Source organism: Caenorhabditis briggsae, assembly GCF_000004555.2.
Source record: "Caenorhabditis briggsae complete genome, chrX, whole genome shotgun sequence".
Lineage (NCBI taxonomy): Eukaryota > Metazoa > Nematoda > Chromadorea > Rhabditida > Rhabditidae > Caenorhabditis > Caenorhabditis briggsae.
The window spans coordinates 8113584-8129606 of record NC_013491.2 but is presented as its reverse complement, the minus strand read 5'-3'; the positions used below and the strand labels follow the sequence as shown (position 1 = coordinate 8129606).

The 16023-nt window shown below is 37.9% G+C and overlaps 3 protein-coding genes across 3 annotated transcripts; 1 reads left to right on the top strand and 2 right to left on the bottom strand.

The window, feature by feature from the left end:
- Window positions 1-513: 513 nt before the first annotated feature.
- Window positions 514-3811, bottom strand: CBG27628 (the record flags this gene model as incomplete). The annotated part of the gene is made up of 9 exons (XM_045239438.1): window positions 514-568; window positions 867-970; window positions 1012-1102; window positions 1350-1844; window positions 2162-2826; window positions 2872-3009; window positions 3054-3399; window positions 3443-3526; window positions 3732-3811. 9 exons carry the CDS (start codon window positions 3809-3811, stop codon window positions 514-516), a joined length of 2058 nt encoding a protein of 685 aa, XP_045099468.1.
- Window positions 3812-8687: 4876 nt separating this feature from the next.
- Window positions 8688-10144, top strand: Cbr-ceh-31 (the record flags this gene model as incomplete). The annotated part of the gene is made up of 3 exons (XM_045239437.1): window positions 8688-8868; window positions 9133-9403; window positions 9790-10144. The coding sequence occupies 3 exons, from the start codon at window positions 8688-8690 to the stop codon at window positions 10142-10144; spliced, it is 807 nt and encodes a 268-aa protein (XP_045095335.1).
- Window positions 10145-14329: 4185 nt separating this feature from the next.
- Cbr-ceh-30 lies at window positions 14330-15941 on the bottom strand (the record flags this gene model as incomplete). Its single annotated transcript, XM_002644271.1, has 3 exons — window positions 14330-14612; window positions 15255-15498; window positions 15767-15941. 3 exons carry the CDS (start codon window positions 15939-15941, stop codon window positions 14330-14332), a joined length of 702 nt encoding a protein of 233 aa, XP_002644317.1.
- Between the last annotated feature and the right edge of the window lie 82 nt (window positions 15942-16023).

Below are 16023 nucleotides of genomic sequence, written 5' to 3'. Positions count from 1 at the left end.
TAAAGCTAGACTTCCAGAATTAATGAAAATTGCGGGCGATTGATGTGTAAAGTTTTGCGGAGAAATTAATTCCGTGTTTTACTAGTAGATGGGTGCGTGTGTTGTATACGACATTTTTCCGAAAATGGCATGTCTGTGGGAAAATGTTTTACTTTGAAAAAAATTTCAATATCACAATAAGAAAATTATCAGACCAGAAACATAAAAAAGATCACAAAAAACTGATTAGAAAAACAACTTTTTTTAATTACTCAAATACTAAACCACAATATAAAACCACAATTATAAAACCACAATTAAAACCAATATAAAAACCACAATTATTTTTTTCAACTAGAAATATTGATATATAACTAACTCTACTCATAAATTTTGCCTTGTTAGCTTGGTAAATTTTTCAAACTTGTATTCTTTCAAAATCGTATTCTTCAAAATCGTATTCTTGAAACGCCTCGAGAAGTTTGAATTTTTTCCTCCAGAATTTCATGTCCGGGAAATACTCGTTTCATGCTTTCATGCCCGGGAAATACTCATTTTTTGCTCGATTTGTTTCTTGTCGGCTTCGGATCTGAAATTTTTATTCAATGTTTGTAATTTGTTGAAAAACATTTCATAAAAAAACAAGTTTTTGAAATCTTTCGCAGGAAACGAACGAAACTATTGAACTCCAAATGCACGTATAGGGTTTCTATTAGAGCATTCACTCTATCTTACATTTTATAAACCGCCGGTTGACCCTGCTCAAGTGGATGCTCTTTTTCAGAATGGCTGATAACTTTATCTGGTCTGTAATACCGTTTGTCACATTGCGAACATTTCCATCTCGAATTTGATAACATTTTTCAAAATTAATTCATTAAACCTACGGCCTGATTCTCAAATGGGACAAAATGTGTCTTCTTCGATCACCGGATGAGTTGGTAATTTCTTTGCTGCACACATGACACGTAACTCGACGGAAATGCATATCCTGAAATTAATTTTGTTTCAGTGAATAACCTCAAATTTTACCTTAGGGTGGTATCGATATTTTGAAAGCCTTCGGTAACTTGGAAAGTAGTCCATCCATTTTTGGTCAATTAATTGTTTATCTTTTTCAGATCTATAAAAATTTAAGTTACCGTAAACGCACTAACAAAAGTTCCCTATTTTTAGCACAATTACTTATATTTCTCTAAGAGATATCAGAATTATGTCAACTGTTGAAATGTTGGATACGCTAACATCTTATCAATTGACAGAATTTTCGGTGTTTCGTTATCTTTTATAGAAACTGAGATAATTGAGCTCTAAGTGCAAGTATTGGATCTTCCTACTGTTAGATAGTCAGGTCTTAAAATAACACTTACAAATTGTAAACAGCCGGTTGAAATTCTTGATTAAGATGAGATTTGACAAAATGACTGGCCACAGTTTTTCTGCGAGTGTAGCACTTTTTGCATAGTGGACATTTCCATGGTTTGATAGCCAAATGATACAATACATGACGTCGCTGGTCGGACACAAAGCTCAGCTCTCTTGAGCAAATCTTGCAAGCATCTCCTTGTCTTGTGATCATATGTCTGACGTCTTTGTCTGTTTCTTTCTCAACATCTGCCTCTTCATCGGATACCTCTGGTGAAGACGTTTTCTCCGTGGTATTATCATCATCTTCTCTCTCCTCTGTGTTATCTTTCATGAACTCTTCCGCATACCAACGATTTTGATCTACGTAATCTGGAAGCTCGGCTGGCTCCTCGACTTCTTCAGGAGCGTCAACGAAACCACCTTCTGGCTTTTCTGGTACTTCATCGATGAAATATTCCTTCATGTTCCGTTTGACTGTTTTCTCTTCTTCTCGGGTCCTAAAGATATACGTATAACCAATGGTTTCTATGGTACCTTACTTACAATTCATAGAAAAAGGGTTTGGTTCTATCATTTGGGTGTTCTCTTGCAAAATGAAATGCTGCATTAGTGGCTCTAGTGAATCCAGTGTAACAGGTTGTGCATTTCCATCTGAAACAAAGTACTGTAAAACCTGTATTAGAAGGGTTCATTTAACAGAAGGGTCCCTGTTTTCAAAGGGTCGCATAGCGATACTTTTTAACAAAAGAAGAGCTGGTTCTTCAAATACAGTTTTTACGTTAGTTAGCGATTTTAAGCTCAAATGTAAGCTCACGGTTTCAAGCGCATATGAAAGAGTATGTGTCTTCTTCTGTCCGATGCATATTTGATATTTTTACGACACACTTGACACGGCGCCGGCATCAATCTGCTCGATTTACTTTCGCGAAAAAAAGGAAGATGCGTTGAGTTTGTAGGTTGTGCTGTCTCCGGTGAGTTGGTGGGCTCTGGTGTTGAGTTTTTTGACGACGAATCAATGGAGGATCCAGCTGGTGGTTTGATTATCGAAAAAGATCTTGGTGAGTCAGGTGAAGGGGATTCTGGAGTTGACTCCCTGGTCGGAATCATAGGACGCTTATAAGCTTCCGCAAAAGGAAGGGATTCGACCATGATTCGAGCGATCTCAAAATCTTCATCGTAGAACTCTGAATTAGAATTGACTTGGACTGAGCCACCATCATGGTTGTGGATCATGTCTTGGTCAGCCTGGTCTTGATTATCAACAAAAGCCACATTTTGGTTATTGGCATGCGGAACATCAGTAGTTTGGTTCGTTGGAAGATAAGCTTTATCTGGTGACCCTTCTGATGTTTCAACCTCGACTTCTAGAGCAACGATTTGTGGGCCATAATCCAGTAGAGCAAGGGAAAATGGCCCTATCGAAACTTCCGATGAAAGAAGAAGAGTTTCCACTAGAGCTGGAGACGCTGCAGCTTTTTTCTGGAAAATTATACAATTCATGCGTCTTTTTAAATAATTTTTTACTTTCGATATTTGCTTTCGTTTTGGTTTCTCTGTTTGAAGTTGGGCTGTAGGAGTGAAACTGTCAGCGAAAGGTGTAATGTCACAGATTGGAAGAATAGCCGATTTTGCATCTTCCTCTGTTGGAGCTGTATGCCTTTTCTAAAATGAAACAAAAAGTGGCACTTAAAAACACTATTATTTACTCTCGCTGGTCGCTTTCTTTTCGGTTTTGTAGGCTTATTTTCCTCCTCAATGTTATACTCCAAACCACAGGCTGCAGACATAATTTTGATAAAATGCTCGGCCATTTGTAGAGCACTAATTGGTGCTGATGCATTTTGTGGGATGGTTGCTGTTGTATCCGGTTGTAAAATATTAGGAAAAGTTGGGAATGATGGACCAATGACCGATCGAGGAGCAGAAAATTCTGTGTTTTGAAGCAAGAGGCGGGTGTTATACTCCTTATGGTCGGGTGCAACTACAATGGTAGCTTCGTCTGTTCTTGAACGCTTTACGGTAGCAAAACAGGCTTCCTGGTGGTGCCCATAGCTGAAATCAGAACTACCACAATTGCTTCTTTTTTGGAAACAACCTAGAGTTTTGGCTTGTCATATGTTGGCTGTTTCTGACAGCTACTGCATGCCCTGCATTCCACATGCCAAGATTTGCGTTCGTTCTGAAAATTTCAACTTTAAACGTTGCATGAAATTGCTCACAACAAAAAAAGAAGTGACGATGAGAACTCTACAAGGCCGCATATTCGAAATCACAGCGTAGTTCTCGCCGCGAACGAGTTGTGTCTAACCTTTGGCATGTTGGCGCCGGCGCCGATAATCTACGTTTTCATTTAGTCAGTGTGTGAGGTGAAAAAGAGACAGCACCTCATTGTATCTGTCTTCTTCATTGTCTCTCCCACTAGAATCAGTTGGGAAAGGTAAGAAGCAATCAGGAGAGAAGGCATGAAGGTCATTAGTGGCTACAAAAACAATTTGTGCTTGGCATGACGAAAGAGAATGCGTACGGGAGAAGATATCAAACGATTGTTGGTTGTTTGATATTTTAGACATTATTGCGGGTAGAACAACAACCAATTCAGGGGACATTTTAGGGTTAAAAATCGCACCACGTCTATATCGGACTTTGCAACCATGTAGCTGTACCGGTAGCAGTGCCACATTTCTGATATTTTGCTTATAAATTTAACTCCTACATTGACTTTCACAGACAAAAATACAGGAAATTTTTTAAATGGTATCCTAAATTGAAATATTTTGTTTGAAAAGGGAACACGGAACAGTCTCATTCTTATCTGGAAGCCTCATCTGCACCTTTTCCACTTTCTCGAAATAAATCGGAAAACGTAGAAAAAGACGAGAGATTTAGATTTGAGAGATACAGGCCTTCTCACTAACCACTCAAAATAGTTTTTCTTGTGATTTCCCCAAAAACACAAGTTTTGAATTATTCCAAAGTCACTTACGTATGAACAAAAAGCAAAAGAAACCGATGGATTCGAAATCTGATTGTTTTCGGTGGTTTGAAAAGCAGATATTGTGTTTCCTTTTGGTGTCGTTGTCTCAATCAGCCCATTGATGACCTCCAAAAAAAGCGAGGTGGGCGAACTACGCAAGCGAAAATTTCTACGTGTTCTTGATGACGATTACGATCACTGGAAACGGTTTAACGAAACGTTTGATTTTTCGAAAATAAATTGTTCAGTTTTCGGTAAAACCCTTGATTGATAGGGTCTCTCTAAAATCAAATCAAGTGAAGAACGGGCAAGTATGAGAATCTTGACCACACCGTGAGATGTATTAACTGATATCGTTTTCCAGGGAAACTTGTAAACCAACAGATATCAAATTCTTTTCTCGACTCGACCGTCGCTCGCAACTTCTGACAGCAAGCTGTTCAGATAGTGATGCAGACCGTTTCCGAATCCTACTAAAATATGACAAAGTACAGTTAAGGTACTTCATATTGAGACATTTTCATGGAAACTTCAAAATCCTTCAAAAAAAGTTCAGAGTTTTTCGGTTTACCTGAAAACTATAGAATAGAGTAAACTAAACAGAATAATAGCGTCATTTCAGAATTGTTTTAAGGGTTCCAGCAAAGAGTGATAAACGTTTTAAAGCGGTACACATTGTATTTGAGTTAATTTTGTTATTTTCAGCATTTTTATGATATAGCTGTTAGAGATGTCAAGAATTCCGACCTCCGACTTTTGAATTCAAAAATTTGACTTGCTGACATTTCTGAAAGCAGTAGTATTTTTTCTTAGCTGCGAAACATTACATTCCATTTTCATTTCTGGTCCCTCATTAGTCATAAAACATGAAAATGATGCTATAATACTTCCGATTTGATACTCTTCATTATCCATCGCTCCCCCCGTCTGTCAGCTTGCCAAGGACGATTTGTTTCTCCGCAGATCTCCTCCATACTTTTCCTCAATTATTAGTCATAAATGAGCAAATGATGCGGGACAATGATGGCAGCTGACTGTTGGGAATCGGATGGTCTCAAGGGTATTCCTAATACTTCCGACAAGAAACAAGGATAATAGACAACAAGTGGTCAATTCACGGGGTCCCTTATTCTTTTTTTTTCGCTTTCTTCTTCGGCAACTTTCAACTCATTGTCCTAATTATGACCTTTGGCGACTGTTTCTTAATTGCCCAGTGATTCTAACAACAAGGTGGATATAATTGACTTTTTGCGCAAGACAGTAAAAAGAGGAGCAAGTTGGAAGACAGCAGGTGACCATATGTTGTCAGTTGTCTCCGGAAATGTCATTTTTGATATTGTTTTTTTAGATAAGAGAATATAGGGGAGACAGAGAAAGAAGAGTTAATCGTCAATTAAATATGTTGCGCCTACATTTTAGTGACGCTGTTTTTGTTAGGTTTGATTGCATCCATTGAATAAGTGAGTTGAAATAACAGATGATAATAATTATCGAGTTCTATCCCATAGGAAGTCAAGGTAACTTTTCAAAGATTCATTCTAACCGTTTGCAAGTTTTTTATGAAGCTGATAAAATTCAAAAGACGTTCTAGGTATATTTCATATACCTTAAACGCTCTAAAGTAGGCCTTCCTATATTTTTAATTTGATTATCTCAATTGCTTTAACAGATATCAAAAACCTGTTAATTGATAACACCTTGCTGATATTGCGACAAACATTCCATAAGTTGACAAATTTTTGCTATCTCTTGTAGAAACCAAGATAACTAGGCTCGTAGTGCACGACGGTTTTCTATCAGACGTTTAGTAGAATTCATGTAACAATTTGTGACTAATGACAGTATTTTCCAAACCGAATTTTTTGCCTAAAATCAGATCATTTCATTTTAATTGACAACAAAAAGAAAAATTGTCCCTTATTGGCCTCCCCGCAAGATTAGAGACCACGACAAACCGAAGAAAGTATAAAACTGCAGGTGTGACATCAAAATTGGCGGGTTCATAAAGCAGTCGTTTGTCACGGCTGCCAAATATCCGGACAAATTCCTTCTCTCTTGGTTGTCCTTGTGTTTTGTTGGCGGTGGCGCGGATGGTGAATGGAACAATTCCACCAATTTCGCGCACTTCAATTTAAAAATCTTCCGACAAAAAGAGTAAAACTACTGTATGTAGATTTTCGATGTTCTGAAGTATTACAAAAAAGTCAAACTTGGGTAACGACCTATCCACTAATTGCCACTTTACCCCTAATTTTTTTTGGGCTACTTGTCCATAACGGTGTGTCTCTCATTAGTCATTCATGCTTTGAAATGCAGTGCCTTTTTTCGATTAGTGCATTTTCCAGATGAGTGTGTTCGGTAGCGCTAATAACAGTATTGTTCGGTGAGCGGCCCTTTATGAACACGCGAGTAATGGCCGCCGGCATCTGTCGGCCCATTTGTGGAAAACAGATATTATTGTTGCTCATCTCATCAACCGTTTGTGACCGGAAATATCGCACGGCTACTAAAGAAGAGAGAAAGAGAAGAGACAATTAAAATTTGGTCGTATTGATGATACTAACCGAAAACAACAGGAAATCAGGAAAAAGGTATCAGGAAATTTGATATTAATGATTGGTGGAGGGTTGTTAAGAGGGATGGTAGTGAACAATAACTTTCTGAAAATATTATATTTATTGTCTAGTACTAAAATCAAGGCGGTTCGAAATATATCAATTGGTCAATGGAGAAATGGGTGCGATTGAAAAAGAAAACAGTACACATGTTTTTGCTTGATATAATAAGAAATTCAGAGATGAGAATTCAGATATTGACCATGTTGAACAAATTTTGCTAGTTTAAAATTTTAATCACTGAATTAAACGTTCTGTGAAAACAATTTTTCGTTCATAAAACTGCAGTAACTCCACTAATAGAAGCCCGCCCATACCTGTATCTTGAATTCAATGATCTTGATTCATATGAAAGATGTCAAAAATCTGTCAACTCGTAAAATACTGTTGATATTACGATTAACAATTTATCAGCTAAAATATTTTCGATATTTTCCACAGGAATCAAAATAATTGACCTCAAAGGTGACGGTCAGATGGGTTTCTAGCCAAGCATTTACGCTATGTGTTTTTATTTCGGAAATTACAGAAAGATCAACCGGATTTATTTTCTCAGTTTTTCAAAAATTACATCCAAATACCATATAAATAAAGGTTTTACGGCAAAATCGACGGTTCTGTGGGCACCATATTACCGATTTTACCTACCGATATGTTCAAAATAGCTTTGATTTCCGAGTTTATTTCAAATCCTTTAGTTTATTCTTGACTTGAATGACTTGAAGCTATAATATTCTAATCATTCCAAATCCCTGAAACAAAATTTCTCATTTCTGGACATTGCTAATTCCAGACGTCGAGCACGTTTAAATAATTTTTAGAGCTTCAAAAAAAGACTTCTTAAAATTGATTATTACCGTGAATGATCTAATAAAAGCTTACCCTAAACGTGCACTTTGAGCTCAATTATCTCTGTTTCTTCCAAAGGTATCGAAAACTTGTCACTTGATAGAATGTTTTATTGATATTACGAACATTTTATCAGTTGACAAAATTTTTATATATTTTGTAAAAATTGAGATATTGACCTAATAGTGCGCGTATAGCGTGGGCTTCTATGTGACTATTTAAGGCAATAAAGTTTCTGTGTCCGACACTGTGATAAATACTTTTTTGTGTTATAAAACTTTTCCTCAATTTTTTCGTGGAAGTCTCTATTTCGAAATTTGCGTGTCCCGGTTTTTTTTTTCAATCGCAGTCGCTTTTCGTTCTTCGGACGCTGAGTCCAAGTTCTCACCTTTTGCAACTTTTCAGTTCAGACTGCAAACTTTTTTCCTAACTCCCATTCTTCCTTGTTTCGAGATCCACCACATTGACACTCTTTTTGTTCTCACCTGAATGCTCCTATTTCCCCCAACAACTTGCTGCTGCCTTTAGAAACCACTACCATTCATCTCCCTCTCAAAAGGAGCTCATTTTCAGCTTCGTCACTCTCATTAGCACACTTGATTTGGTTCGCTCAAAAGGTGAGACGTGCGTGGACCACACTTTGCCCATATTCCTATTACAAAACCGCGTGGTGTCATCCTTCTTGTCTCCCACTCTATTCTATTCCCATTTTCGCCCCAAAAACTCCGCCTCCACTTCGGAAGAGAGGGCGGGTCTAGACCAATCGTCGAGTTTGCGACGTTTAGTGACTGCAGAGACAACAGGACCCATTTCCCAACCCCTTCATTCCGACATCTAAATTCCGTTGACTCTTTGTAAATTTCAAGATATTTCAAAATATCACTAGTCGATAATAATCCACCATGTCTCTACTAGACCCTCGCCAGTTTTTGATCCCTGCTTTCTATCTCGATCCTACGACTCAAGCATTGCTAGCTCAAGTTTCTGCTCAAAGTTCCTCTGGTGGCGGCAAGATCAATCTGGCCAATTCATTTAGAATTTCCGATCTTCTCGATGCATCGAATCATCATTCCAACGAACCAGGTAAATACTCAAAATTCCATTTATTTTCCATTCATTTCTCCTCATCCAACTGAAGTTATTGTACGTCCGTTCAACCATCACTAACACTTTAATCTATATACACGCAGTCCATGAAAATGTAACAACTAGCCTGAAAAATGATATTTAACGGATTAACGCTCCGATGCGCGCGTAGTCTGTAATAGGTAATAGTAATAGGTCAACCAATTATGATTTCTTTTGTCCTCTGTACAAATTGTTTTCTTTATTTTTTCTTTGTTAAAGATCCATCTCCCACATCCAACAACTCATCCGAATCTCCATCATCGCCGCGAGCAGGGAGTCCGAATACCGAGAGATCTGTCAATGAGAGTCCGACGTGTGTGGGATCCAAAAAGGCCAGGAAGGCAAGGACGATTTTCACGGACAAGCAACTCCAGGAGCTAGAGAATACATTTGAGAAACAAAAGTATCTATCTGTACAAGACCGAATGGAGTTAGCTCACCGAATGGGATTAACCGATACACAAGTGAAGACGTGGTATCAGAATAGAAGGTTAGTCATGGGATTCGGATCCACTTCTTCCCTCTGAAAACAATGCTCCGCGCTTCCATTTTCACTTTTTCGCGCACTCAGAAGCGAATTGAGTCTAAACACGCCACTTTGTGTTAATTGTAGTGCATTAGCGGGAGCGCTCCACCCGCCGCCTATCGAAATTTATCTTAATCAAAGCTCTCACCACTTCTCCTCAATTTCTTTGCGTGCGCCCACCAATTTCATTTAGTAGTGTCATCTTTTTTCCGCGCCCTTCCTCTCTCTTTTCCACCCATCACCACCCCACTGTCATTATCCAATTTTCGAGATTGGAGCTCCGGGAAAAAATAGTTGCGGCTTGAGAGGGAAAACAATTTCTCCATAACTTACGTCTGTTTTTTTTTCAGAACCAAATGGAAGAGACAAGCGTCGGTTGGAATGGATCTACTACATGATGCTGGAAACATGGCAGCTGTTCAACAACTTCTTAGGACCAACCCATACTGGGCAAATTATCTCTCTCAAAACACTACCATGTTTGGAGGAGCCACCGGCCGTCCGATGTTCAATCCAATGATGGTTCCTGGAGCAGCTATGGTTCCTAATGGCAATGCTCAAATCTCCCTGCTCCAATTTCTAGCTGCACAAAATATGAAGGATGGTTCCAGCTCTCCGAAGGATACACCTTCAGTGTCTCCCGACTCTGTGAAAAAGTCTCCTGAATCTAAAGATAATAAGGAAGCGGATGAAAAAGATGAATGATCTGTTTGATCTTGTTTCTAATTTTTTCTCTCCAAAATCCGGTTAATGTTTTTACCTGATGCCACCAACCCAAATAATTCTCAACTCAATTTGTCATTTTCAATTTCACAAATTCGATCTCTCCTTTTTTCCTCCGTATTATTTTTTATTCCTCTTCTTCTAATTTTTCCCGTTCCTTCCAATTTGCCCTCTTTTTTACTTTTGATTCCTGATGCCTCCTCACCTGTCTTTTTGGTTATTATAAAATAAAAATGCAATACATCTCTATATACTTGAGTTTTTCATTACCAGAGGAGGTATAACAGAATATTGCAAAGCATTTCTCCAAATTACGGTAGCAATTTCTTTTCACACCAAGTGCGTCAATTAGCCGTGCCTTCTTCGTATTAATCGAAGCAATTTTAAGAAAGCAAAAAGTCGTCGCTTCCTTCTTCTATAGACACAGCGGGCCTCATTCGATTTTCATAGTTGAGTACATTGTCCGTAACATCTTTACCTGTCCCTGGTCTCTCTCCTCGTCGCTTCTAATAATATCGTCAATTATACCGACACCTTTTCCGAACAATGATGCCACCCAATTTGAGAAAAGGAAGCGACGAGGTTAGAGACGTGTCTTACAGTTTGTCGAACCAACCTCATTTTCAATTGTTTAGAAAAGACGTACAATTGTCGGACAATCGGATGGTGCGGAGGGGTATTATTGCAATTGAGTCTTGTTAACGAATTATTGTTCAATCACGTTGAGGTGTTGTGTGTGATTTATTGAACTGGTCTGTCAGGCAAATTTCGAACCTTTTTGTATTCGTAAAAAATTGAATTGCCTCCAACTACCGTATGATCAAACTAATTTTCATTTTATAAAAAGAAAAGTTCACGAGGAGACAAAAAGACATAACTGGAATGATGAAGACAATAATGAGAAATTGTCATAAAATCAGCTATTCATCTGAAATTACTCCAACCCATCATTTCTGTCCTAATTAGTTTCAAATTTGCTCTTCTTCCACCAATAAATACCGCTTCTTGTTTCTCAAAACTTTAGTCTATGTGTCTTTTTACTTCTGAATAAGTTATTTAAGAATGGGGGAGAGGAAGTGGTATACGGTGCTTTTGAAGTACAAACTGGTAGTGAGAAAGGGGTCCAAGGAGTTAAAATTGTTTTTTCGTACTTTCAGATCTAGAAAAGTTTCCTGAATGCAAGAATTCTAAAATAATAAGGGAATTGGAAAATGAAAGAACGATTCATCGATTGGTTCAATGGTGGGAGGAAAAGGTTTGTATTAATTTCTGAAATTTTAATTTTCTAACCAACTAGTTGTGAAACGTTTAAGTAGAATTTTTTGAGTAGGAAGTCTTTTGAACATTTTCTGTTGAAAAAATTTAAAAACTGGAAAAGATCGTTTTGGTCATTAAATTTTTAATTCACTCTACATTCTCTAATAGAGGTCGACCCTATACTTGCACTTTGAGCTCAATTATCTCGGTTCGTATGCGAGATATCAAAATATTGTTGGCTAATAAAATTTTCATCATATTATCACTAAAATTTCATCTTCGGACAGATTTCTGATATCTTTCACAAAAATCGAGATAATTGAGCTCAAAGTGCACTTATAGGAAGGGCTTCTTTTAGAGAAAATATGGTACTTGGTTTATTGATAAAGAATTTAAAAAAATTAATTTCAGAACTTTTAAATGATTTTTACTTTCAAGCAACACTGATTGAGAAGCGAGTATTGTCATAAGTAATAGATTCAAAACATTTCAGAAGTGAAAAAGGTCCTCTTTGACATTTTTGTTCTCTAAATATTTATTCCACTTCAGTAAATACAGATTTTCAAATGTTTTTTAGAACATTTGTCCGACCATACCAAATTCATTTTTTCGTCTCATTGCTCATAATTACGGACAAAATGTCTCGAATATTCCAACTTTGCCCCCACCACCCTCCTCCCTAAATTAGCATCATCTGATTTGTCATTCATCCGGAGAGCTCATCGAACAAAAGCGGACGACAGGTGTATACGTGTGATTTGTATACGGACTTGCTAGCGTAAATTGAATCAATTGCCACCACCAGCACCAGCTTGCGACTAATTCCCTTGTAATCTTTTTATTGAGAGCAGCAGTCAATGATACATTATGAAGGGGAGAGAGAAGTGACGATCACCATACGGATCATTGCACAGAACATGATTATTCCTGGGATAGAATCATCAACTGAGGAGGGTGACCAGGGGGTCTCTAGATTCGCGGATGATTGTAAAAACTATTGCGAAGCAATCAACAGATTATTCATAAACCAATTATGAAGATTTACCCTCTATATATTTCATATTTTACAACCATTTTACCGTATCCGGGAAACGGGAGGCGGGTGATGATTCCTTTAAACCATGTTTTGCGGATGTATGTGTTCTCCCTGTTGACAACCGCTCTCGTCGAGGTAGTGGGTGTCCAATTGCCTTAATGACACCGTTCCTTCAAAATCCTATTTATTGGGGTGGCGGTGGACGATTACCGTACCCGGCATCTACCTCTTTTTGTCCCCTTTCTCGAATTAGATGTCAAGTGGGTTGTTTCATGTTTGTGTCTGTATCTGGGAGGGGTATATGACCAATTTGTCTTGTCTTGAATGCACGGGAAACGATGAAAGATGAGTGTCAAAATGAGTGGGTCTTTTCAGAAATCTTCTTCTTCTCGACAAAACAAGGATTTTACTAAATGAGCCCAAAGAAAGAGACATAATAGACAAGGAGCGTGTTACATGGAATTAGGCGTGTGTTAGTGTGTCACTGAACCGGAAGAATGCACACTTCTTGCGTGCTTACACAAACATACCAGTGGGGTGGCTTGTAGGCTAACACACTACCAATTACCAATTATCTTAATCTTTTCTAATGAACGAAAACACTTTGGGAGGAAGCAAAAGAGGAAGCACATTTGGTTTGGTACTGTAGAAAGTTTGAAAATCTCAGAATTAAATTTTTAGTGTATGGGATCGAAGTAAACAATAGAATTTCTGTCTTTTATTCTTGTCTGAAAAAGAAGTATATTATTTCACAATGTCTAAAAAATTCCGGGTGTACTAATCAAAATTAAAACTTTGATTTTGTAGTTGACAAATTTTCTGTAGGAATGCTACAAAACAAGGTAAACGGTTTTGAAGTGTCACAATTTTCATTTCGGATCCGATTTTGACATTTCAAGAGCTTATTTTCTGCTAACGAACGAAATATGATGGATATGGCCAAAAAATGGGGGATACAGAAACGTAACTCTCTTACTACCACAAATTACCAAACAGAACGATATAATCTCGAATATTTCTTAGACTTCAAAAGTTAACTATTGTCTATAATCTCATGGAGACATACTCTATAGAGTTTTGAGCTCAATTATCTCGATTTCTGTGACAAATTGTCAACTGCTAAGTTATTCATCAAAAAAACACCAATGCTTCATCAATTGACAAATTTTTTATATCTGTTGAAGAAACCTAGATAATTGAGTTCGTGTAGGGTGGGCTTTTATTTAAGAATTCTCTGTATTTTTCACAGAAGAATAAAAACATGGCACCTATTTGTCCGGGTCTGTATTGAACCTTAAATTTGCAGAGAAGATTTTCTGAAAAATCAATGATTTTTATATATTTCAAATTTATATTCCTCAGTTCCCAAACTATGAGAAGGTTCCCCTCGAACAGATATTCATTTTCATTTCCATCTCAATAAATTTTACTAAATCCCACTAAATTCCCTCTGTTATCTGACACACCATCTAAATGCCATTTACAGCAAAAGGTCAACACCGTCTGCCGGAACAGGTGAGGTGTTAACGACACCATCCGTTTGTTGTCAACTCCTTCTCTTCTCATTAATACTATTACGATAAAAATCAGAACGGATTGCGCTACACGCACACCTGGCGCTTCTGCCCAAAATTTTGAATGCCTCTTCGTCCCCATGTGTTTTTCTGCTTATCAGATTTCGATGTATTGCGCGAATGGCAGTGAGAAAGAATAATAATATTATTAATGATGTGGAAAACGAGAAAATGACATAACTAAGGTAAAAGCAAGAAAATAATGCAAGTGCACACACAGACAAGAAAAAAAAGTAGAGTTGGTAATATAAACTAAACCCATTGAGATCATAAAAAAGGGAAGAATGTGTAAGAATGAAATCAATCAGAATTGCTGGAAACATCAAGTTGAGGTGATTCACTTGATTTATGAGTGGACGGGGAGTTCGAAGAAGATGTTGCTTGAAAATGTTGAGCTGGAGGAACAATCATCGGCATTGGAAGACCCATCATTGGCATTTGTCCCATTTGACCACCCATTGGAAGCGCCGTGATATAGTTTGCCCAATATGGACTGCTTCGAATAAGATTTTGAACTGCCGACAGGTTGCCTGGTTCTGAAAGCAAATCCATTCCGCTGGTTGCCTGTCTCTTCCATTTTGTTCTGTAAAAAAGTATAATTTCCAATTATACCCATATAATAATTTGTTCCACTAGACCGATCTTCTCCCACCTTAATTTTTGGAGTGGCCGTTATTGTAATAATGATGTTTTTGTGTCGTAACTAGATGTATAAACCACCACTTGACTAAGAGGTTCGGATTAATTTAGAAGGAAGGGGGGGGGGGACCAGGTGAATCGTTTTCGCTAAAGGGGTCGTCATTATGGGTGGGGAGACCACCCGCACGATAACTAACACAATGAAGACGTGAAATCTTTTTGGAATGCATGGATAGATTTCAAAAGCATCCCTCTGAAATCTTCCACTTTCCTCCAAACGGATACTAAAAGCTGGTATGAAATTTTGATGAAGACGACGGCGACGGCGACCCTCCGCTACAGAAATTATGATGATGATGCTCTCATTGATGAGACAAGTCATCACATCAAATATTCGCATTGAACACCGCCAATGCCTTAGAACAATAATTAGGAAATGTGAGCGGAGTAATCTACAAGGGGAGATGAAGAAGACGGGAGGGCTCTCACTAAATTTGGGGCGGCTTGTTATTAATTTGAGAATATACTACATATGTACATCGGCTACACAAGACAATAATTAAGTGTAGCTTTTCCCCCTACTAACCTCCGATTTTGATACCACGTTTTCACTTGAGTGTCCGAAAGTCCCATGCGATGAGCTAAATCCATCCTGTCTTGTACAGAGAGATACTTTTGTTTTTCAAAGGTGTTCTCGAGCTCTTGAAGTTGCTTATCCGTGAAAATGGTCCTTGCCTTCCGCGACTTTTTGCTCATTGGACTATTCCGATCCGGACTGCTGGCTCTCGGGGAAGTGGACAAATCGGAACGCACTGATTGTGGAGATGGATCTGAAAGTTAATGGTTATTAATGCACAAAAGAGAGAACAATAGGTTGACCCCCGTTACTGTATATACATGTTCATTTAAGCGTTAATCCCCTTTTTGACTATTCACTAAACACTATCATTTTCGACGAGGAAGGGAGCATGGTTGAGTAAATTTTTGATGGGTAAACGCGTCGGGCAACACACAAAACTTTTGAAACTTTTAATGTTTGAATAAAAGTGGAAATAGGGGGAGAGTAGGAGGTTGTTTAAAAATTCATGTCTCACTTACCAAGATCATGTGAGTAGGTTGAGTTGTTTGGTGAGGGTTCTAGAATATCAGATATTCTGAACGAAGACGCAGTTCCAAGTTTATGATTGGACACTGCTTGAGTTAAGAATGCTTGGGTGCTAGGATCCAGGTAGAAAGCCGGTAGAAGAAATTGGCGAGGATCGAGGAGTGACATACTGTACTGCAAAAGATTAAAATGAATTGAAATTAAAAATTGAACTGAAATTACAGAAAATCTTAAGAAAAAAGGGAATGGT